This window comes from Podarcis melisellensis (assembly GCF_964234715.1).
Source record: "Podarcis melisellensis genome assembly, chromosome: 1".
NCBI classification, from domain to species: Eukaryota; Metazoa; Chordata; class Lepidosauria; order Squamata; family Lacertidae; genus Podarcis; species Podarcis melisellensis.
The window spans coordinates 134,154,896-134,179,570 of record NC_138528.1 but is presented as its reverse complement, the minus strand read 5'-3'; the positions used below and the strand labels follow the sequence as shown (position 1 = coordinate 134,179,570).

Here is a 24,675-nt window from a genome sequence, read left to right as displayed (position 1 = left end):
CTGAGTTGCTCATTGCTGGAAAACATTCTTGGTTACCCAGGAGTAGGCGCAAGGGTGCAAAAGGTATTAAAAATAGGCATCTAAGAATCCACAGGTTGGTCAAATGGTCTGTACCAATGTGGGGCAATAAATGGTGAACAGCAAGCTTATGAAGCTAATTTCCCACAAAGTCTGCTGAAAAAGAAAACAACATAAATCATGATAGAAGTATATAAAATCATGAATGGTATGGCTGTGGAGAAAATGGTATAGAGAATTTTCTTGTAATACTAGGGTCACTCAATGAAATTAATGGGCAGTAGATTCAGAAGAGCCCCCAAAGTTCTGCTATACACAACACATAATTCACTTGAAGTTCACGGTCTCAGTTTGTGATGAATAGTGTGGGATGGGTTTTAATGGATAGGAGAGGATATATTAATTGCAGTTCATCTCCAGGTGCCCACATTCAGGGGTTGAACAGAGTTTCAAAATCCCATCCTTGGCAGCAAAATTAAAAGCATAGGAATTAGGCTATAAAAACTTGTTATAGTTTTTATATACCAGCTATGAAGTAAGTTGGCTCTCTCTTTCTTCCCCTGGTTAACAAAGAATCAGTCAACAACTTGGAAAGCAAGTTTAAATATATAATTTACTTACTTCTAATCTTGAATTAGAGGGATGTGGGTGGCGCTGTGGTCTAATCCACTGAGCCTAGGGCTTGCCGATCAGAAGGTCAGCAGTTCGAATCTCCGCGACGGGGTGAGCTCCCGTTGCTCGGTCCCTGCTCCTGCCAACTTGGCAGTTCAAAAGCACGTCATGTGCAAGTAGATAAATAGGTGCCGCTCCGGCGGGAAGGTAAACGGTGTTTCCGTGCACTGCCTGGTTCTCCAGAAGCGGCTTAGTCCTGCTGGCCACATGACCTGTATGCTGGCTCCCTCAGCCAATAAAGCGAGATGAGCGCTGCAACCCCAGAGTCAACTGTGACTGGATCTAACTGTCAGGGGTCCTTTACCTTTAGGCATGTGCCTAAAGCTGGAGCAGACAGAGGCATGTCTGCACCCAATGCTGGTCAAAGGGAGAAAGAGAGCAAACAGGAAGTACAATATGCACCTTCAGGAGAGGAAATGACATCACACAGAACCCCCTCTATCAATTGTATTTCTGTGGTCTGAGTATCTGCCTATCAGCAAAAAAGCTCTGTGGACTCAGCCCCTTCTCATGCTAAGTAGCAAGAATACAGTGGTGCCCCGCAAGACGAATGCCTCGCAAGACGGAACACCCGCTAGATGAAAGGATTTTCCGTTTTTTGATGCGCTTCGCAAGACGAATTTCCCTATGGGCTCGCTTCGCAAGACGAAAACGTCTTGCGAGTCTTGCGATTTTTTTCGCTTCCCCCCCTTTTTCTAAGCCGCTAAGCCACTAATAGCCTTTTGGCCGCTAAGCCGCTAAGCCTTTAATAGCTGCTAAGCCGCTAACAGGGTTGCTTCGCAGGACGAAAAAACCGCTAGACGAAGAGATTTGCGGAACGGATTATTTTTGTCTTGCGAGGCACCACTGTGGCTGCTAATCTCCCACAAATAGGTAACCACCAGCTTAGATGTTTAAAGGGTGATTAGAAATATTTTATGGCAGATAGGTTTATTAAGAGATGCATATATATATTATTAGTGGCTAAAACATTTCTCCCTCTCATTTTATTTTCCATTAGTTTAGCTTTTTGTTAAATCAGATATAAACCCTTTTGTATTATTGCTGGTAACACACCATAGAATAATAATAATAATAATAATAATAATAATAATAATAATAATAGTCAGCCATATGGTACTTCCATCTTCAAAGATGGTATACCTCAGAGTATCAGTTTCTGATGATAACAGTGGGGAAGAGCTACTGCCTTCACATTCTACCTGGGTGGCCACTGCTGGAAATAGATCAGATGGGTCCTGGATCAAATCCAACATGGTTCACACACTATGTATTTGCTGAGAAGGAACTAAAGATTCCTTCATCTTTTTCTTAAACAGAAAATTAAAGGAGAACTTCTCAGGACTTCATTCCCCATTATTGCAGTATGTTATTAGGTCAGTTTATGTATATTTCATGAAATGAACCACAAGACTGTTAGAATGGGGGAAAAGGCCCAAAATAATAATAAAGAGAATCTAATGGCAAATGTATGAATTTGACCACTAGAATAAACTTTAATTAATAGTTGTAAAGGGTTACAAGCACCCTGTCACCATTATGTATGCGTTTATTTGTTGCTTTTTAAACTGAAGTGTCTCAAATTGACTTGCATAACAAGAATAGATAATAATGAAAAAACCCATCAAAATCAAATATAAAAAGCAGCAATAAAGCAAGACGTAAAGTTCTCTCTCTCTCTCTCTCTCTCTCTCTCTCTCTCTCTCTCTCACACACACACACACACACACACACACACACTGCACTGAGTAAATAATGTTATTAGTGGCTAAAAAGAAGTAATGATTTTGCCATAGCTGCTTCCATGGGGAGAGCATTCCTTAAGTAGGGAACCACCGCTGAAAAGGCTTATTCTTGTGCCTTCACTCTCCAGACCTCCCTTTAGATGATGAGCACAGTGTCCGGTTTGCGTCATGTGGGGAAAGACAGTCTCTTTGGCATTGGGATTCTGAACCACATAATGTCAAAAACTGCACTTTCAATTGAGCCCAGAAACTATTGAGGCAAAACACAGAAATTCTGATTGGTAAACCATGGAAACAACCAATTTATCAGGCACGACTGTTGTTATGGAAAATACAAACTAAAATTAGTTTTTAACTTTGCCTGCAATATAATAAATATTTGGGGACCCACAAAATCATGGGCACACTTTAAATATGTTAACATTTACCAATGATGGAAAACATTTAAAAAGATATTGAAAGAAGGTCAAAGACACTCATCTCTTGGATGAGTACAGTATTGCCAAAATTTTCTTCCAAATTCTGCCTGTATGTAGTTCAGCAAAGACCCCCAAGAAATTTCAAAAAAATTCATTCACCAAGGCAAGAGTCTTAAACTTCAACTGACTGTATTGTATCAACATTCCCAGAGAGGGAGAAATGAGCCTACCACATTTGCCAAGATACCATGATGCAGCCCATATAGAAATTGTCTTTAGCATGATAAACAACGTAAAAAAGATCTGGATAGAATTGGAATTTGATAAACCTCTGCAACACAGAATACCAGGCATCCCAGTTTTGATTCATAACAAAACTATCTTAGAAATGATAACAAACCCATTTGCCAAATGGAAGGAAAAAGTATTGTACAGATAGATTCACTTTTATGAAATTGATATTTCACCCACAGCAGGGCAAATCATGGGAAGAATGGGGGGGGGGGATGCAGGGTGAATTGGCTGTTAATTCTATCAGGTGATACATTCAATCTCAGATTCAGTGTTTATATCTCAAGCAATTAGACCATTGGCACAATTTGAAAAACTGATTCTGAACATGGCTGAACAATGGACAATGCTTGGCTAGTAAAGAAAATTGAGAAAAGGACCTATGCTTAGAAATCGAAGAAGCAGATTGTAACAATCTATGGACAGCCCCCCCCAATTCCCATCCACAACCCACATCAGATAAAAATATTTATACATAGATATCATCTAACACCTGTAAGACTCAGCTATATTGATAAACCAATATAGCTGGAAAGGCTGCAAGGAAACTGGTAAAACTTTATATGTGAATTAATGCAAGTATTTTGGGAAAGAGTATTTACAGAAATAAACAAAAACACGAACCAGGATGTACAATGTACCCCATGTCTAGGTTTATTAACAATCTTTAAAAATACTCAAATTACTACACAAGGAAGTTATGACTTTAATTTTGGTAGCAGAGCAGCATGATTACTTATAGCAGAGAGCTGGGAAGGACTTGTTCATGCAATGGAAACAGAAGATAATTGCTTTATCTGAGAAACTAACTAAAAGAGTACAAGCCCTGAATGATGTATCCCATATGGATGGTTTTGTTGAAATATGACACCCCTTTATAAAATATTCATTTTTAATTTTTTTAAAAAATCAACTCTTTAATAAAATATTCAAATGAACACACTGAGGATTGGCACCCACCAACTCTGGACATAGACTTATGGGAAAATTTGACACCTTAGTCTTTTGTTTTGGGGGTGGCGTGGGAAGGGGAAAACCAATTGTGTTGATAATGTTTATGTTCATGTTTATATTTTTCTTGAAAAAATAATAAAATATTTATAAAATCCAAAATGGTTCTTATGGATGCCTGTATTATATGCATACAAAAACGTATGCATTTTAGATTTATACCTCATCTTTCAATATTTGATTAAGCATGCTAAATCGGATTAAGCTTTTTTCAGGGCTTAATAGAGTTCCTTGCTTTTTAACTAACTGCAGAGGAATAAGTCTGTAGAATTAACTAAGCCCACGACATAGCCAGTAGAAACATGACGCAGCAAACTTACAGTGCATCTAGTTCTAGCCTAGTTCTGGTTAGTGCCTCTATCAGAGACCACGTGAGACTCTATCAGCTGCTTACATTCCATAATGGAAGAAAGGTAGGATATGCATATAACAAATAAGTTGCCAATAACAATGTCTTTTTTTCTAAATGTATCAACAGGAAGTCAAAGTATATGGAAAAGGTAATCCAATCAGAATTGTGGCTGTGGATTGTGGATTAAAGCACAATGCTATTCGTTTGCTTGTGAAGGTAAATCATACATTTTTAAAATGGCTTTCTCTTCTATGGAACTGGTTTTATAATTTTGATTTGCTCATGACCAACAAACTGGACAATTGTTTAATTGCTTGAGTTTTCACTGATATTCTGGCAGTTTCAAGTTCTGTACTCTGTACACATCTTTAGCATGTGTGAGGCTAAAGACGGACTGTCATGTCCATTCTAGTTTCTCATTGGGTCTGATAGATTTGTTTTTCAAACTGGGGAAACCTCTGAACATGTGCGAAGTGCGCCCATTCGTTCTGTCCATGTAGGCCAAACTGAGAAAGCCAGGGGACCTGGATTAGGAGTGTGCAGTGGATCTGCAGGTGCTTCAGAGGGATTCTAGGCTTCTTCAAGGCAAAGTGAGATAGGAGGATTCAGACACCCAAAAAACAAAACTACAGAACAGTGTTGGCTGAAACTGAAACTAAAGCGTCTAAGTATGCCATATAAAGAAAATGTCAGAGTGGGAGTGAGGGAGAGCAAATGCCAGGTTGAGAGAAGGAGGGCAGTGAGCTCCATTGTGATTGATAGGTCAAATCCTTTTAAAGTTGGCTTTTTCATATTCAGACTCTACTGTATCATGTTAGGCTGTACTGTTCAGCATCACGGAGTTACATGCCATTCTATAGTAAACTTTTTCATACTTTCCCTTTTGTTTCCTTCCCAGAGAGGTGCCGAGGTGCATCTGGTTCCTTGGAATCATGATTTCACCAGGCTGGAGTATGATGGGCTTTTGCTTTCTGGCGGTCCTGGCGATCCAACCCAAGCCCAAGAACTAATTGAGAATGTCAGGAAGGTAGAGAACATGCACTAGAATTGATATTTTGCTCAAAGCACTGTTGTCCTCAATTCCCCATGTTGCACAGTGGCAGCTCACAACCTTGGGATGTGTGCATTCCTTAAACCTCAGCTCTCCAACATTTTACCTTGTTAGGGGGAAAAAAAGGGGGGGGGGCTGCTTTAACTTGACTTGCTGTGCTACTTCCAGAAACTCCTTTGCCTTTAATGTGAGAAACTGTGAGATGGAAAAGTAGATTGTCTATGGTGACATGATAGAAGTTTACGAAACTATACTTGGCTTTGAGAAAGTGGAAAGACACTAGAACTCATGGGTACCCAATGAGGCTGAATAATGACTATCAGTGGCTACTAGCCATGATGACTATGGAGGCAGTAATGCTTCTGAATATCAGGACGGGAGAGGGGTCTTGTGCTCAGATCCTGCTTGCAGAGTTCCCACAGGAATCCGGTTGGCCACTGGGAAAGCAGGATGCTGGCCATTGGCCTGATCCAGCAGGCTCTTCTTATGTTGATATAAGTCTTTCACCTCCAGGTTCTACAGAGTGATCGTCAGGAACCTTTGTTTGGAATCAGTTTGGGGAATCTAATCACTGGTCTGGCAGCTGGGGCTTCATCCTACAAAATGCCCATGGCCAACAGGTATGGTGACAAATCTACACCTGCGACAACAGCATATTCAAGATACGTATTTATCCTGCCTTCACCCCACACCAATCAGTTTGGGTTGTTAACTGCCCAAATATGGCATCCTGGCTTTGTAATGTTACTATCTATAGATCTATATCTTAAAGCTAGGAGTGGCTGGGGTGGTGCTGCAAGGCTGCCCCCTCCCCAACACCAGTGGTGTTGCTTTAAGGACGGGGCTTGCACAAGTGCATTGCTGGGCTATGCCAGTGCCCCTCTGCAGCCCGGAACTCATCGCTGCCTTGCCCTCTGCCCTGTCCCCATCAGCAGCAGTGATGCCAGTGTCAGGAAGCCAGCTCCATGGCATTGACTTTGGCCATTCCAGTTTAAAGCTGGTGCAGATTATTAGTTAAATCTCTCCACTGATTGTTTCTGAGCCCTTTTTCAAAACCTCTGTGGGATTATTGTAGCTCCTTTTGTGCGTTTTTGTTTGGTATTATTATTATTATTAAGGGATGCAGGTGGCGCTGTGGGTTAAAGCCTCAGCGCCTAGGACTTGCCGATCGAAAGGTCGGCGGTTCGAATCCCTGCGGCGGGGTGCGCTCCCGCTGCTCAGTCCCAGCGCCTGCCAACCTAGCAGTTCGAAAGCACCTCCGGGTGCAAGTAGATAAATAGGGACTGCTTACCAGCGGGAAGGTAAACGGCGTTTCCGTGTGCGGCTCTGGCTCGCCAGAGCAGCGATGTCACGCTGGCCACGTGACCCGGAAGTGTCTCTGGACAGCGCTGGCCCCTGGCCTCTTAAGTGAGATGGGCGCACAACCCCAGAGTCTGTCAAGACTGGCCCTTACGGGCAGGGGTACCTTTACCTTTACATTATTATTATTATTATTATTATTATTATTATTATTATTATTATTATTATTTCGCCCAATAAAGGATTAGGCATTTATGGGTAAATAATAAATGCAAATAAATAAATATGGCAGAAAGCAGAGTTGTTATCCTCCTAATGGATAATGGTAATGGGTGCTGCAGTGTGTTCCTTTCTGCTTGCCCCTGCATGTTATTAATTGTGGCCTTCTTCTCCTGCCCTTCACACGCACACCCTCCCCTCCCCTCCCCAAACTATTCCTTCCCCACTTCTCTCTCTTTGTGTGTGTCCCTTTAGAGGACAGAATCAACCAGTTGTGAACATGATGAATGGACAGGCTTTCATTACTGCTCAGAATCATGGCTACGCGATTGACAGCAACTCCCTCCCTCCTGGCTGGAAGCCTCTATTTGTGAATGCGAATGATCAAACAAATGAGGTAAAGCTCCCTCTCTCTGGGTATCTGTGAAGAATTTCATGAGACAGGGAAGATGAGCTGTACTCTGCTCAGGTGCACCCAAGAACATGCTTGCCTCTGATTTACCTAGAATGCCAATCTCCTGGTGTGTGTTTTTGCTCCTCGGTGAATAGTTTCTTTTTGGTTAATTACTGGATAATATCCTGGATTTATTCCATTCAGGGATAGCAGGAAGATTCCTTTAATAGAGCGAGCCAGAAATCACACAGAAGTGTCCAAGGTTTTGAGTTCAGGCTGGATGTTCAGGAAAACAGGAAATATGACTGAAGGTGATGGAAACCCAGACTGGTAGATTGAATGGAGAAGTCTGCAGACCCTAATTAGGGATGACTGTTCCTCATGGAAAGAGAAATTGAAGCCAAGGCACAATGAAACAAAGAAGAAAGGACTCTTCTCCTCTTGAAAATATAAAAGCTAGCAGTTATTCAGGTTTGCTTCCAGCATTAATTGGAACTCGGGGGTCCTTTGTATGGAAGAGAATAGAAGTAAAGAAAAAAAGTTATATTAGCAAAGATTGAGATTATTTTTAGTAGTGGAAGATGTAGGCATAGCATTCTATATCGGCAGGGCCCAGATTGGGTAGTATAGCACCCTCGCTGCTCACCAAAGGATGATACTTCATGATGTTCCCCAATCATCTGTCAAGGCAGATTCAACATTGTAACGTTCACATCATTATGCCTTGGTCATCTACACAGTGTTCCAATATTATCTGCCTTGCAGTGCATGTGGTGTGCAGCAGATGGGACAGGGGCAGTTTCTTGTGGAGACATATTCTGATAGACCCAAGAGAAACTTTCATAGCTGCATGAGTTTATGCCCTCCCTCGATGATGTCAGCAGTACAAACCATCTCATGTTGAGAGCATCCTTGGACTGATCAGGATCAGACATCTGCCGACAGAAATAGACAGGAGCATCACTGGCTTGATAAAATCGAGAAGTCAACTTTTTAAATAACTAAAAAAGAGAAAAGGTTGGCATTGCCCTTATTTCACAGAAAATTCCTTAATGGAGGCACTTGTACTGAGACTACCCTTTTTTGTGTAGCTGCACACCAAATTTCTGGATGCTGTGGAACCACCATTCCATCACCCCCAGCATATCTTTAAGTACAGGCCTTGAGTCTGGCTTGGTAGCAAACAGGCTACCAGTGAAGTCCTTTAGACACAGGGGTGATGGATCCCATGCAGTTTGCGCCACTATATTTTTGCACCAGTTGAGATTCCTGTACCGTTCCCCATGGCAACCCTGCACAATGGCCAGACTCTCGCTGTTCTAAGACTGGCAGCAAGCATTCTGGACTGTAGAGACCACCTCAGCCTCCAACAACAGTAGTGGATCTAGGAGCCCCCCACCCCTGCTACACACCCATTCCTTTTAGAGATAGTGCGATCCCTTCCAGAATGGGCAAGGCAAGGCAGACAGGGAAGCAATATGCAGTGACATGTACTTAGCTTTGGTTACTGCCTGTGTTGCAGTAGGGCATGGGGTTAGGCAGATGTGCCAAATGCTTCACAGAGAAGAGGGTTTCGAGGAGGGGTTTGGACCAAATAAGAGAGGTGGCATCACACAGGAGTTCTAGGAGGCTGTTGCAAAGCACACATGAAGCAAAGACGGGATTGTCTGAGGACCAGGAGACCTTCAAGCAGCTGAGGATGGCGGGTGTTGGAGGAGCAAAGCTTGAGGGTGGGACGAGGGGGCCAATTCAGTGAATGGGAGTGGATAAGATGCCAGTGTAGAGATTTGGGTGGGGGTTACATAATCGGAGCAACCACAGAGTGATTTTGACAGGCTAGAAGTGCTGGATTGGCATGAGAGGAGATCAAGGTGAGACAGCAGAAGACAAGAAAGTCTAGTTAAGGCAAGAGATGGCTGGGGCTTGAAAAATATTTTCTTTTTTTCTCTTTTTCTTTTACCCAATGGAAAGAAGGGAAATGCCATGTCTCTGCAGTGTTATAACGGGAGATGTGGCACTGCTGAGCATTGAACTGAATGTGGGGGACAAAGGAGCAACAGGAGTCAAAGATAAAGGCAAAGTTTAATGTCTGTTCAAGCAGGAAGAAGGTGTCTGTCACTAAAGAGAGTACTTGAAGGGAGGAAGGCTTGGGAGGTAGTTTAGTTTTGGAAACAATGAATTTGAGATGGCGATGAAACAACCTATGTGGAAATATTAGGGAGGCAGTTGGAGAGGGATAGCGTGCTGCTTTTTTCTTTCTTTCTTTTTTAAAAAAGGTGCTTGGAATTCAACAAGCACTATGTCAAAGCATGTACACTAGCCAGTGCATTACAGAGATGCTATTGTGAGCTGCTCAGCAGTTTAGTGGATAAAACATCGTTTGAAGACCTGGAGTGTAATGAATTTCAGCTGTTGTTGCTAAGTCGTCCTGGGCCTTTAAACCTGACTGCAGGGTTTGTCAACAGTAGCATTTTGATAACTCTCCTGTTTACAGAAGGGAAATTAAGGTAACCCATTTTACCTTTTTTTTGAAAAACCCATGCAGGGAATTATGCATGAGACCAAGCCGATATTCACAGCACAGTTTTACCCAGAAGCCAATCCTGGACCAACAGACACAGAGGTACTGTGAAGGGATGAATCTGACAAAAGGTGCTTAGATTTAAGACTTGTTGGAGGAAAGCATGTGGAGTGCGAGACTGGCCAAGACTTGGAACGCTACAGAAATATTCTGCCAATTGTTTCCCATTGAGACCAGGCATTATCCTGTCTTCTGTACATTTGGCCATGCCACGAATTAAGGCGATGGGACCCCTGTATGCTGTTGGTACTGCCAACCATAAGAGAGCAGTCCAATCTTGGTGCCAGTTCAAAGGTGTCCCACACAGCGCAGCAGCTTGTTAAAACCAAAACAAATTTTGTGTAGCATCCTTCCTTTTTCTTTTTCTTTTCAATCTGAGAGCTCTGCGAGACCTATTGTTTTAAACATGTATTTATTTTTGAGCAATGTGACTTGCCCATACCATGTAGGGAAGATCATAAGAGCAGAGGAACATTTTTCACCATGTCTTCACTGGAAAACTTGGCCAGAGGGGGAAATGGGGTGGCACAATGGATTTGACCCACAATAGGCTACCTTCCTGGGATGCAGGTGGCGCTGTGGGTTAAACCGCAGAACCTAGGACTTGCTGATCAGAAGGTCGGTGGTTCGAATCCCTGCAGCGGGGTGAGCTCCTGTTGCTTGGTCCCTGCTCCTGCCAACCTGGCAGTTTGAAAGCACGTCAAAGTGCAAGTAGATAAATAGGCACCGCTCCGGCAGGAAGGTAAACAGCGTTTCCATGTGCTGCTCTGGTTTGCCAGAAGCGGCTTAGTCATGCTGGCCACATGACCTGGAAGCTGTACGCCGGCTCCCTCGGCCAGTAAAGCGAGATGAGCGCCGCAACCCCAGAGTCGTTTGTGAATGGGGTTTTTTTACATCCTCTTCCCAATGTGCAAGAAACATTATTACTGTTCAAGTAGACATTCCAGCCAGTCACCTGTGAGGGGCGTGATTGAGACAGGATATGGCCAAAGGAGAGGGTGTGACTTGGGGAGAGTCCTGAGGGCCAGATAGAAAGGCTTGGGAGGGCCATATCCAAGGCTTCAGGTTCCCCATCCTGGTCAGATTAAAGACCTTTCTTCCAGCAGTGGCCAGCCAGATGTTAGATGCTTCAAGGAAACCCACAAGCAGTCCTTGAAAGCAGTAGATCTCACTGAATTACAGTATATGCTCAGGCCTTGCTGTGCTTTGATCTAAGTGTGATATATTGTTTTAAACTAAGCAGCACAATTTGCATAGGTAGGATTAGGGCCCAAACCTCATATACAGTGATACCTCAGGTTAAATACTTAATTCATTCCAGAGGTCCGTTCTTAACCTGAAACTGTTCTTAACCTGAAGCACCACTTTAGCTAATGGGGCCTCCTGCTGCTGCTGCGCCGCTGGAGCACGATTTCTGTTCTTATCCTGAAGCAAAGTTCTTAACCTGAAGCACTATTTCTGGGTTAGCAGAGTCTGTAACCTGAAGCATATGTAACCCGAGGTACCACTGTCCATGATTTTTGTAAATGAAAGCAGTTTATGTCACTGAAAGGCAGATAGGTTTTTTCCTTTCCTTTCCTTCCCTTTATTTTAAAACAAGACCTATTATATTTCAAATACATTTTGAATACTTTCGCATTATTGACGTTGTAGAGCTATTTAAATGGATTCATATGCACACTTCCTTGTTCTCACGTCTGAATATGAGGCTTAATCCCCTGTCTGTGATCTCCCATGACAATCCCTCCAGCAATAGGTTGAGTAGGTGGGAGATTGTGATTAAACAGCATAAGGATGTGAAGCGAGGGAAAAGAGGACATGCCTGCCCATATTTAGCATTCATTGGAGATAAACAGCAACAAAAAATGCTTAAGGGGGTGCATTTTAATCATTATTTATTTGGGGATTTTTGGTTAACTAAACATAGACCAGAAGATGGAGTACTATTATTCCCAATTTAATAGGCTAGGGAACTGAAACAGAGCAAGAGTGACTCGTTGAAGATTGCTTAATGGAATTGCAGACTGTGTTTAAATCCAGGTCTCTCAATAAAACCCTGAGGTACTGTCCATTGGAACACCCAAGTGTAATCCAGTTTGAACAGAAGTGATATATACAGCAGCTTCTCTCGTAAAGACCTTGTTGAGCCATGCTAAGATTTTCCTGCAGATTGGATTAGATGCATGCCTTAAACTTCTTAAGCGCTTGTGTGCTTGGTTGGTTTGGGACACAATACAGTGAGTGCATCTATTAATTAGGTTAATTATTAATTAAGTGAATTAGACTCACAACCTAATTAGAGAGAGTTCTAATGATACTAAACAGGGAAATTCCAGAGAGGGTAATCATGTTAGCTTGTTGCACTAAAACCCTTCAAATCCTGTGCTTATGATAGTAATTCTGTAGAACTTATGCTAACTTCCAAAAAATACAGATTTTATGCAAAACACAGTATTTACGGCTTTATGTGATGAGCTGATTTTGTATCAATTATTTCGGTTAAAGGTTAGTAAGAGTAGACTGGGTCAAGTGGCTTAGTAGTGAAAATGATTGAAGACCCTGCTTGTGTACAGGAGCATGTTCAATACCCTTTTTCAACTTGAAAAATATGTGGTAGATGGACTCAGCGTGGTAACATTGATAGCCATAGAGCTACATTACAAACATGGTTTTCCCTTGTTCTTTCTGTCTTTTTATAATATAAATGTGGTCTTCTTTTGAATGCTGATATGCATTTTGTTTACTTTCCCTAGTTCTTATTTGATTCATTTATTTCACTGATCAAGAAGGGAAAAGGTACCAGTATCGCTTCAGTGCTGCCCAAGGCCACAGCTGCAACTTCGAGAGTGGAGGTCAGTTTATTAATGTGTTTTGTGTTTAGCCATCAGTCATACAGTGACTGGTACCATTACTGAAAAAGGTGGGCAGACTTGCTGTCCAGAACATAGAGATTTGCACAACCAAAAGTACCCTGATTTTGTTACTTATTATACAGTAGTTATATTAACTCTCATTTTGCTTTGAAATAATTGTTGATACATAGGAATTTGAGCTGTGTGCCTTGCAAGCGCAGAATTTTTGGACATAGATGAGGCAGTGAGGCAGAGATGGAGTGACTTGCCCCAAATCACCAGTGAGCCTGTGGAGGAGGAGTGGTTTGAATCCAAAGCCCACTGCTGGCATATTCTTGGGAAGCTGAATGTTGTGGGTCCTTATATGCTGTTAGCTGCAAATAAAACTTGGCTGGTTCCATTTTTAGATTGCACTCCCCCCATATGACTCTATATCCTCCCACAAAGCATCTGGGCGCAAAACAAATAATACAACACAAGAACTATGATCAGCCATATTGAAGCACACTTGCCTGTAAGTTAATGTGGCAATAAACAAATGAGTTGCACATTTTGCACAGTCATTCTAGCTTGCTACCAAATAAAGCTGAAATAGAATTGTGTTTCAGTTTATTTAAAACTCTAAGACCGTTAACTTGTATAACAAAAAAACTAACAAAAAAACTTATTGCTCACAACTTTTATGACACCGAATTTCCTTCTCTCAAGTGGTTCTGCTTCCTGGGATAAATATAGTGGGCTGTCAAGCCATTCAATTCTCCTGCACCTTAGGCCTAGGGCTACTTAGACCTGGGGATACTGGTCCCTGGTCTTACCTCTCTTTCTGTTGATTCCAGGCTCATATTCTGCCCTATACACGAAAGGGCAGTCTCCAGGCATTTCCAGGAATTTTTGTTTGAATCAGTGTGAAATGCAAATGTAAAACTCATACTGGTCAGAATGCTAATTTTCATTACAAATGTCTCTGCATTTATTTTGCAGTAACAGCAATTGGGCATTCATATAAACAGCATGAGAGTCTCAAAGGTTATTGAAAATTCCTAATATGTACTGCATTGCTGGATTTTCTATAAAGCTCCTCCTTTTTGTGGCAAAGTTATTCCTTCCTTCGGAAAGCTGAATTTAATGCAAAGACAACTTCAGAGTCAACTCATTGCACAAACCAGTGTGTGCAATATAGGACTGGTTCAGTCTTATATTGAGTTGCTGTGTTAGAATCCTTTGTTCTAAATATTTGAATTTTTGCTTTTATACAAAGGACAGGATATTGTAGTTTTGAACAGAAAGGAGGTGTGACAGTTTCCATGAAGCTGTTCTTTAGTTTTTCCAGAGAAAGGGCTGAGAATGCGTTGGATTTGGATTCGTAAATAGACCCTGTTAGCCAGGATTGCCCATAAGACATGTATAGGAAATGTCATTGGCTTGGATTTTTCATGGATGAATGAAAGGGAGACAGGAAATGGTTGCCAAAGCAACAGCTGAAGGGAAACATATTGGGGAAAGACAGAATTGTGTGTGTGTGTGTGTGTTAAGGGTGGATTTTGATCCCCTGCAATTTCTACTTTTGAGGTAGAAATCAAAACTTGAAAATATTTAGCTCAGCATCAGTATGATGCAGGAAGATAAGCAAACAGAAGACCAATACATTTATTTCAGGAGGAACATGAATATGATGACACTGATGTCTTACCAAATTTATATCCTGGCTTTCTGTAAAAGTACACAAGGCAGCTGGCATTGAAAATGAATCAGTACAAAATAAGATATACAACCCAAAACCCCAGAGCCAGCTAACAAACCAACCAACCAATGGCACTTAAAACCAAGCAACAGATTTAAAAGCAGGAAAACGAACGTGGGGTGATGAAGCAGGTGGGGTGCGGATCCTGATCATGTGTAATGTGTATCAATAACCTTTAGCATATTCTAAACTCATATGCATGGAAGTTGAGATGCAGTGCCAAAGGAAAAAAAAAGAGGTACTTTCCACTAGATATGCTTCAGGGACATATGGGGATGGATGGGGCTCTGGAACTAGGTTTTGCCCCTGGGTTGAGAGTAGCCCATTAAAGAAATCCTCAAGATGTCTGGGTATGCAAAAATCTTATTTGAGGTTTTTAATCCCATCCATGACGTGGGTGGCACTATGGTCTAAACCACTGAGCCTAGGGCTTGCCGATCGGAAGGTTGGCGGTTCGAATCCCCGCGATGGGGTGAGCTCCCGTTGCTCGGTCCCTGCTCCTGCCAACCTAGCAGTTCGAAAGCATGCCAGTGCAAGTACATCAATAGGTACCACTCCGGCGGGAAGGTAAATGGCGTTTCCGTGCGCTTCTTTGGTTCGCCAGAAGCGGCTTAGTCATGCTGGCCACATGATCCGGAAAAACTGTCTGTGGACAAACATCGGCTCCCTTGGCCAGTAAAGTAAGATGAGCGTCGCAATCCCAGAGTCATTTGTGACTGGACTTAACTGTCAGGGGTCCTTTGCCTTTTTAATCCTATCCATGATAAGACGCTGGGGATGAGCACATGAGCCCCACCCCTCATTTCCATCCCATCACCATGTTGGAGGAATGCCTTCTGCTGCAGGAAGCCTTTATGCTTGTGCAGACTGAGGTTCCCTGCATGATTTAGGATCCTTGATTTAGAACTTCTCCATGGAGCAGCCTCACAAATGCAGAAGTCCAGCCCCTAAGTCAAGGAGAGCTGTAGTAAAGCAGCCGTAATGCAAGGGAGGAGCTGGGGGTGAGGGAGTACTCTGCCATTGTCCCTCACTTGCGACCAAAGGTTCCCAACCCCTGTAGTAGGAGAACAGTAGACCCTTTGTTGTCTTGGGGCCAACAGCGCATGTGCTGATATAGCTCTACTGACCTATTGCTTGTCTTCAGGTTTCCAAAGTTCTAATCCTTGGATCTGGCGGTTTGTGTATCGGTCAAGCAGGAGAATTTGATTATTCTGGATCACAGGCTGTCAAGGCCATGAAGGTGAGAATGTGGGAGGCAAAGTAAAGTGTTTCTTACAAGAGTGGGGGACCTGTGTCCCTCCAGATGTGGCTGGACTCCAAATCCCATCAGCCCCAGCCAGTATGGCCAGTGCCCAAGGACTATGGGAGCTGTAGTCCAACAACATTTGGAGGGCCACAGTTTCCCCACACCTTGCTTAGCGTGCTCCACATCCATCCTTGCTCCTTCATGTAGTAGTTATGTAATTATTTGCTCTGCCTTGTTTACATTTTTGATAGCATATGGAAATATAGGCAGAACTGGCTGCATTATTCAGTGAGCATAAAAACTCTGTTTATCATTCCTGTGAACAGGTTGTGATCAAATTCTGTTATTAATATGTGCGCAATGAAATAAGTTCACATAAATGGTTGTGCAAAAGAAATGTCAGCCTTGCTGGTTTATTGTAGAAAAAGCATTCATTATTTGTCATGTATAGCTTGGTATCAAGTTCTGTCTGTTCCCTGGTTGGGAGACCAAGATAGGTTTAAAATGACAGATCACTGGTACTCGTGTGAACCAGATCACAACACATCATATGTGTTAAAATAATTGAGGCGTCCTGGGTTTATGTATATCCTCCCAATATACTGCTTGTGACGCAGGTGACCTGACATTGTTTTTGGGTTTTTTGCAAAAAATGTAAATGGGAACATTTCTGAGGCAGTAAGAGGCTTTGAAAGAGGCCTTAAATTATTCACAAAACACTTTGTCTGGACATATGTCTGTAGCTGACATACATATAGGGTTTCTATAGTAAATGGAACTGGGTGAGTGGGGGGCTTCCAATGCACTCCTATACATGTCTACTCAGAAGTAAGCTCCATTGGGTTAAATGGATTTACTCCCTGTCCCAGGTAAGTGAGCATAGGATTGCAGCCTAAGAAATCTTGTCCAATAACTCACAGTCTTGCCCAATAACTCAAGTGGACACGGAGCAATGGTTCCAAACTACAAGAAAGAAGATTCCACCTAAACATTAGGAAGAACTTCCTGACAGTAAGAGCTGTTTGACAGTGGAATTTGCTGCCAAGGAGTGTGGTGGAGTCTCCTTCTTTGGAGGTCTTTAAGCAGAGGCTTGACCACCACATGTCAGGAGTGCTCTGATGGTGTTTCCTGCTTGGCAGGGGGTTGGACTCGATGGCCCTTGTGGTCGCTTCCAACTCTATGATTCTATGATTCTACATGTTACAGCTGTTTCTTAGGTTTTCTTTTGCAACATGGAGGTTAAAATAGCAATAGAACCTTATGAGGTAAGAGAACAAAATGTATTCATTCATTCATTCATTCATTCATTCTTAGAGAGACAGAGCATTTACATGGTTCCTAATCATGAAAATCAAGGCATAACTGTCCTGAGAAAAGATGAATTGACTTTTCCCAGCCAAAGTTTTTATGTCCCATTGATTTCACATGTTTTAATTCACTTCCATTGAAATGAATGACACTTAAGGTTTGTTTCTGTAAAACACTGAATTCTCCAAGCAAAATTCTTTAGCTGTTTGGCTGTCCCAGAAAGGAGACCACCCATTTCCCTGGAGTTGTCAAGCAGATTCATCGCGCTTTTCTGCAGCCTGGATGTAGACTGCAGTCAGGCTGTGAGGAAGCTCTGCTGGCTTGTGAGACTGCTTGGAAAAATCAAATTATCAGAGAAATGAATTGGAGGCACCTTCCCTATACAAAGATCATCTTGATTTCTAAAGAAAAGCATTTCTTCTCAAACTGACACTCTCCTGTTCCCTGCTTCGCTTGCCCTCTGCTTTCACATTTAAGAAAAGTTACATTTCCCAGTAAATCTTGCTAGCTTGACCTTCCTGGGCTCACCAGCAGCCAGCCATCTTGATCTTGCTGCTAATCAGCCATTCCAGAAGCGACACTTGCTCTTGGTGACCTTGCCTCTGGCAACGTGATTTACAACAGCATGTGAAGCCAAGGCAGTTTGTGCGAGTGTAGCACTGCAAGACGTGCCTAAGTGTTCACATCATTATTCGCCTTCCATTGTGTTGATGCAAGACTAGCCTTAAGCTGCTGTTTATTAGGCAGCTCGACACCATGAATGATTAACATGAGGCCAAACGTAAATAGGCAACATATGCGAGCAAGTGTTAATTCACAAGGACAGCCAGGGGAAGAATGGAAAGCAGAAATATATTGAAGTAGCACATGCATTTAAAACACTCCCATAGAGTGGTAGCATGTGCTGGTGTCCTGCTTGCAGAATTCGTGTGGTGGTTGCAGATTTGCAGCTGGAATAATGCACATTAGACCACGGTCCTGGGCGATAACAGGCCACAAATTTATTTGCTTATACAGCAGGTATGCAGGATTGGCATGACAATAGTCGGGCAAGAATCAGATCATTCCACTCCGACCTTGCTGTTGGAATGGAATTCCGTTTGATGGCAGGCACCATTGAGAGTTGGCCAGTGTTGGATCCCTGCATGGTGCAGGCCAAGCATCCGGGATCCAACTGGGCGAGGGCTTTAGGCAAGGCTGGGCCACACCTGAGCTAGGGGTGTGCCTTGCCCGTATCCTCCCCTAGGGCCCTTTTGCCTCCCTTCGGCTTTGATCCTTCCCAATGCCATTTCTGTCACAAGAGAAGCAGCCCAAATCCCAGCAACTCCACCTACTGCTACAACCAAACTAAGGTCAGAGCATAGGTCACCAAGCAAGGCTTTGCCCATGTTGGATAGGTGCACACCATCCAGTTGAAAGAGGCCCATCCTAATCAATCTAATCTAATCAATGCCAGAATCGCTCTTCCACCGGAGGTGCAACTTGAAACACTTCATCCCTGCCTGGAGAGCCAGAATGTTTGTGCCCATGGATGGTGGCTGAATTGATTTGTCCACAGCATTGACCTTGTAAGCTGTTCCTCCCAGGGCATGGTGTTGCGCTCACAAATCTACACATACTTCTGGTCTGCAATAGTTAAAAAAATTACTGGCACTAGGTTGTTCCCGTGAGATGTGAATGTAGCTCTTGAATGAATAGTTACTGTGTTTTAAAATTTTTTTCTAGGAAGAAAACGTGAAAACGGTCCTGATGAACCCCAATATTGCCTCAGTTCAGACCAATGAGGTTGGCCTAAAGCAAGCTGATACAGTTTACTTTCTCCCAATCACCCCACAGTTTGTTACAGAGGTCATCAAAGCAGAACGGCCAGATGGCTTAATTCTTGGTATGGGTGGGCAGACCGCTCTCAACTGTGGTAAGTTTGTTGTGGGAATGCATTTCTCTCTTCTTACCATTGGAAGCTGTCCTCATGAACTTAGCATGCTGTAAACTAAGTGAAATGTAGTAATCTTTTATATAAATAAGGACAATTATTATAGCAAATGAACTATGGTCCTATCTTCTATTTGGGTTTTTTTTTAATGTAAGAATATGCATGGTTCCAAGATTTGCAGAATGTTTCATGAGGTAAATTGAAAAGCCAAGGTATTTACCAAGTTTCAAGCTGCAGCTGTCATTGTGTGTGTGTGTGTGTGAGACACATTTGCTTCCTTAACAGTACCATGCTATGATAACTCCTCCAGGCTACACAGTCAGATATGTACATAATGAGAGAACACAGATGTCTCTCTATCCTGCACACATACATGCCTGCTGATGAGGTAAATTCAGACCAGGAGGCTTTTTAGAGGCAATGATTTTAGCCACATTAAGAAGGATAGTGGCTTTACCACTTTTAGCTCTTTGAACCAACAACTTACAGACAATTGTGACTAGAGCTAATACACAATACTGAGATATTGAGTCATTGGAACAACAGATTGTAATCTTATTGGTCAATTCCTTGCTTTCAAATGTTGCATCTTGAACTTTGTCACACTTTTTGCATCAGAATCATAGAATCATAGAAGAGTTGGAAGCAACCCAAGGGCCATCTAGACCAACCCCTGCCAAGCAGAGTACATTACACCAGAAAAATCATAATCAGCCTCTTTGGTTTGAAATGAGGGAGAATATCTTCTAGATTTGGGGTAGGATGGTGTCAGTCAATATGAGATCCAGATATAACCCACATTTTTCATTTTAGAAATTCACTGACAAAGTCCCACAAAAGCAAACAAGAAATAATAGCAGCAGAACATGCTAAAAGCTGTGAGGGGTTCTGGCCTTCAAGGAAACAGCTCTGAGCATACTCAAAACAGGTGTATGATTTTGATAGCAGTGCTGTTCTTCAAGCAGTCTTCCCTAATTTGATCTGAGCCTCCTGGATCGCCTGCCTTACATCAGAGAGAGTAGAAACTTGCCCAGCAGGGGTTGAAAAACTGGCAGTCCTCCTAATATTCAAATGTCAGACAAATGGTTTTTCTGCCCGGAGAGACATGTGAAGGTCCTTTCTGTCAAAGTTACTCTTTTGGGTTGGATCTGACTGAGTGGTGCAGACAGCTGATTGACAGAAATCTTCCTAGAGAGCAGTTGTATAATACTGACCATGCCGTTCATTCTCTGTGCAGGAGTGGAGCTGTTCAAACGTGGCATTCTGCAGGAATACGGTGTGAAGGTCCTTGGAACTTCAGTTGAATCTATCATGGCCACAGAGGACAGGCAGATGTTTTTGGACAAACTGAATGAAATCAATGAGAAGATTGCGCCCAGCTTTGCTGTAGAATCGGTACATCAGCTGAGTTCAAATATATTTGGTTGCATCTTGAAACAGTTGAAACAGAGAGATGGATATATTTGGAGGATGTTGTTGTCCTAATTTCAGCCTAGCGCTACCTGTTCAGGGTTTCCACAAATGCATGTGAGACAGGCAGGAGAAATCAGCAGTAGGGACAGAACTTCAAGGAAGGGAATATAGAACAACCCATTGACAGGCAGGTCTATGCTATATTAGCACATGCCCCCTTTTCCCTAGAGAAACATCAGAGCCTTCCCCTCCTCTCTGCCATTCATTCTCTCTCTCTCTCTCTCTCTCTCTCTCTCTCTCTCTCTCTCTCTCTCTCTCTCTCTTGCTTCACACAGTCTTTTCATCTGCATCCCAGCCTTTGCACATTTATTGTGAGTCTGAAAAGATCCCTTCCTCAACATAATTGTAGAAACTTTGAAGGTATCAGTCATATCTGACCTCTTTGCCAAAAGATAGGGTCACCCAGCCCACAACCCCATTTACAGATTTAGTCTACACCAACCTTCACCAGCTGGCTAGGGGCGATGAGACTTGCAGTCTAATACCTTTGGAGGACTCTAAGTTAGTGAAGGCTGGTTTGCATAAGTCTGAATGTGTTGTGTTGCAAGCAGAGGAGGTGCATGGGCAGAGGTACCAGGACAAATATCCTATTTCCACAGGAAATAGCTCAAGTGAGTAAGCACAGAATTTCCAACAGAGGTGGAGCCTCAGAAGGCGGGCAATGCAGAGCGGCTGAGATGCAAAAGATCAGTGCTTGTTTCTTAGAGTGATACACTGAGATGGTGACCTTGTTTGCATCTATTGCTAAGCCAAACTAGACCATAGCTAAGCATGAAGAAGCACTGGGTCACAGTTAGAAGATGGCAGCAGGGAAGAAAGGAAGTGGCAGCTGTTTTCTCCCTGCACCAGTAGGCCTGCTTCCTCCTCATGCTTAGCCAGGGTTTGGTTTACATGCTGCCCAGCCCAGTGAGTAAGTCAATAACCGGAGTCACTTGATTAAGAAAGCAACTTCAAGTTCCTTTTAAAAATTGTCTTACATGAATATTAGTGCAGAATAGCTTTTAGCTCAATGGGATCCATAAAGTAATATGGTAATAATTAATAGGTCTATAGAGTGTGCATTTTGATGAGCGTTGGAAATTTTGGCTGTGAATTTTGGCCAGATGGATGGCCAGATGGACCTCTGCAGTCCATACCTCAAAATATTTCTCTCCTTACACACCAGCTGGCATCAGAAAGCTAAAACAATTCTTTTCAGTGCCTTAATATTGTTCATTGTACAGTCACCCTCTGTGCCTGTGGTGTTACCAGAAAAAGGGGACTGGGACATACAGAGCTTTTCTGAAACACTTAATTACTAAAAAGAAAAGAAAAAGACTTAAGTCTAAACTGGATTTTGATTTGTGGTGATTTCTCATTTCTACAGCTCTTCCCAACCGCTGCTAGTGATAATTTACAGGTGAACATATCAGAGTTGAAAAAGTGATGTGCAGTCAGTCGCCTTCACCCTTTAGTTCTGCAGAAGCAGGATTCCTTGGGTTGGTGAGGAGGGGTTGTAGTCCAAGCCACAGCTTTACTATAGATTAAATGTTTAGCCGTCATTCTCTCTCCTCAGGAAATATTGGGAACTGAGCTGTGTGTGTGTGTTTGTATGTTTGGGACAGGATTCTTTCATCACCCTCAACAAAAATGTAATTCCCAGGATTTTTTTGAGGAAGCCAACCTACCTAGTATACGCTCCACAGAACATTGAGCACAATCCTGACCATGATTCTGTCTGTGTCACATTGTGTTGTAATGTAGACAACACTGACAGGTTTTCATGATTGTTTTGGTCTTTTCTACCTGTTCTTCTTTTATTATAGACAGACGATGCTTTGGAAGCAGCAGAAAAGATTGGCTACCCAGTCATGATACGCTCTGCTTATGCCTTGGGTGGACTAGGATCAGGGTTATGTCATGACAAGGAGCAACTGCTAGATCTCAGTACCAAGGTATTACTGTGGGAGTTGTGTCAACATCTGCGGCCCACAAGGGGAGCCATTCCCTGGGGGTGGGAAAATCCAAGCAGGGAAGAGGTGCAGGTCTTGGTGGATGGGGAGGCAAGACAGTAGAACCTTCAGGCCAAGTCCAGAGTCAGCTGGTTTGGTCAATGTGCTGTGGGCACGACAGATAAGATGACTTAACCATTATGGCCTCAAGTCAGCAAAGCAGTAACTTGAAATACTGTATTGCTCTAGCACTAGCCTGTTGCTTACTGACGGCTGAAATAATCCTGCGTAAAGATGGGTGTCCCAGACCTCCTCAGAGCTGCTCAGTCCCCAGGCTCTTGGTTGAAGAGGCTACCCCGTGGGATGTTGTTTTTTTAACAGTAACTTTTTTATTCAGGAAAAATACAATGCCCCTCCCCATAAATAGGAATATATATCTGAAATTTAACACTGCAATTATTCTAAAATAAAATAAACAAAGATCATAGAATCATAGAGTTGGAAGAGACCCCAAGGGCCATCGAGTCCAACCCCCTGCCAAGCAGGAAACCCCATCAGAGCACTCCTGACATATGGTTGTCAAGCCTCTGCTTAAAGACCTCCAAAGAAGGAGACTCCACCACACTCCTTGGCAGCAAATTCCACTGTCGAACAGCTCTTACTGTCAGGAAGTTCTTCCTAATGTTTAGGTGGAATATTCTTTCTTGTAGTTTGGATCCATTGCTCCGTGTCCGCTTCTCTGGAGCAGCAGAAAACAACCTTTCTCCCTCCTCTATGTGACATCCTTTTATATATTTGAACATGGCTATCATATCACCCCTTAACCTCCTCTTCTCCAGGCTAAACATGCCCAGCTCCCTTAGCCGTTCCTCATAAGGCATCGTTTCCAGGCCTTTGACCATTTTGGTTGCCCTCCTCTGGACACGTTCCAGTTTGTCAGTGTCCTTCTTGAACTGTGGTGCCCAGAACTGGACACAGTACTCCAGGTGAGGTCTGACCAGAGCAGAATACAGTGGCACTATTACTTCCCTTGATCTATATGCTATACTCCTATTAATGCAGCCGAGAATTGCATTGGCTTCTTTAGCTGCCGCGTCACACTGTTGGCTCATGTCAAGTTTGTGGTCAACCAAGACTCCTAGATCCTTTTCACATGTACTGCTCTCAAGCCAGGTGTCACCCATCTTGTATTTGTGCCTCTCATTTTTTTTGCCCAAGTGCAATACTTTACATTTCTCCCTGTTAAAACTCCCAGATAATCTCTGAATAAACGTATCTGCTGGTTTTCTAAAGTAATTTGTAGAAAAACAGGTTGTTAGCAATGCAATATCACATATCATTTTAATCCAGTCTGGTCTACCCCCAGCATGCTGTTATAGACCATTTAACCACCATTAGCAAATTCAGCACCAAATGGAGATTGTCCATTTCCATATTGTCTTGTAAAGGACTCAGTGATTTTTCTTGGGGGGGGGGTGGTGGTGGTATCAGCAGGCAATCAATATACAGAGATTTTGCAAATCTTAACTAGAATTTATTTGCAGTATTCCTGAATGTTAGGGCAAGACCATAAAATATCCAGATGGTCTGGAACTTCAACTGAATTAATAACACCATTGATTACTAACACTGTGTTCTTGAGATATGTTATTTGCTGGGGCTGTAAGATCTGCTGCTGCCTCTGGGACCAGTGAAGGTTGGATCCTCTGGGATGAGGGAATATATGGGGGAGGGGAATATATTGGTGTCTGAGGATGGAGACCTTCTCAGCAGCAGGTGATGGCTGTAGTATTGTGGCCCCTTTTCTCCCTTCATCTTCCATCTGTGAAAATCTTTGTGTCAATGGCAGAAATCCTCCATGGAGGGGAACTTGACTATCCTTAATATGTCATCACTATGCTGGTGTAAAGTTTACGGGTCCTGAACTGTGACACAACCTGGCTGCCAGTGCAGTGAATAGTAAAAGCTGATATTTGTGGTGTCATTCCTTCTATTCCATCCATCTGGGTCTCGGATCCAGAGGCCATTGGTCTGAACTTTAATCTAGCCACAGCTGGGCTGGAATACGTAGGGCATGTTCCAAAACAAAAAATAGGAGCCTTCTAACCCCTATTTAGGGAGGTGAAAAATTATGTTACT

At 42.8% G+C, this 24,675-nt stretch overlaps 1 protein-coding gene and 1 long non-coding RNA gene across 3 annotated transcripts in view; one reads left to right on the top strand and one right to left on the bottom strand.

The window, feature by feature from the left end:
* CPS1 (carbamoyl-phosphate synthase 1) overlaps positions 1–24,675 on the top strand; it is a 161,824-nt gene that overhangs the window by 37,900 nt on the left and 99,249 nt on the right. For both annotated transcript variants that reach the window (XM_081903146.1, XM_081903145.1), the window contains 10 exons: positions 4,635–4,724; positions 5,407–5,535; positions 6,073–6,179; positions 7,333–7,474; positions 10,017–10,094; positions 12,806–12,904; positions 15,790–15,885; positions 18,925–19,114; positions 20,370–20,527; positions 22,411–22,539. In XM_081903146.1, the coding sequence (XP_081759272.1) occupies positions 4,635–4,724; positions 5,407–5,535; positions 6,073–6,179; positions 7,333–7,474; positions 10,017–10,094; positions 12,806–12,904; positions 15,790–15,885; positions 18,925–19,114; positions 20,370–20,527; positions 22,411–22,539 (1,218 nt within the window). The remainder of the gene's footprint in view (positions 1–4,634; positions 4,725–5,406; positions 5,536–6,072; positions 6,180–7,332; positions 7,475–10,016; positions 10,095–12,805; positions 12,905–15,789; positions 15,886–18,924; positions 19,115–20,369; positions 20,528–22,410; positions 22,540–24,675) is intronic.
* LOC309363622 lies at positions 7,679–8,737 on the bottom strand. Its single transcript, XR_014165483.1, has 2 exons — positions 8,118–8,737; positions 7,679–7,976 (listed from the first exon to the last, which is right to left on the bottom strand). It is a non-coding gene; the product is annotated as an uncharacterized lncRNA (long non-coding RNA).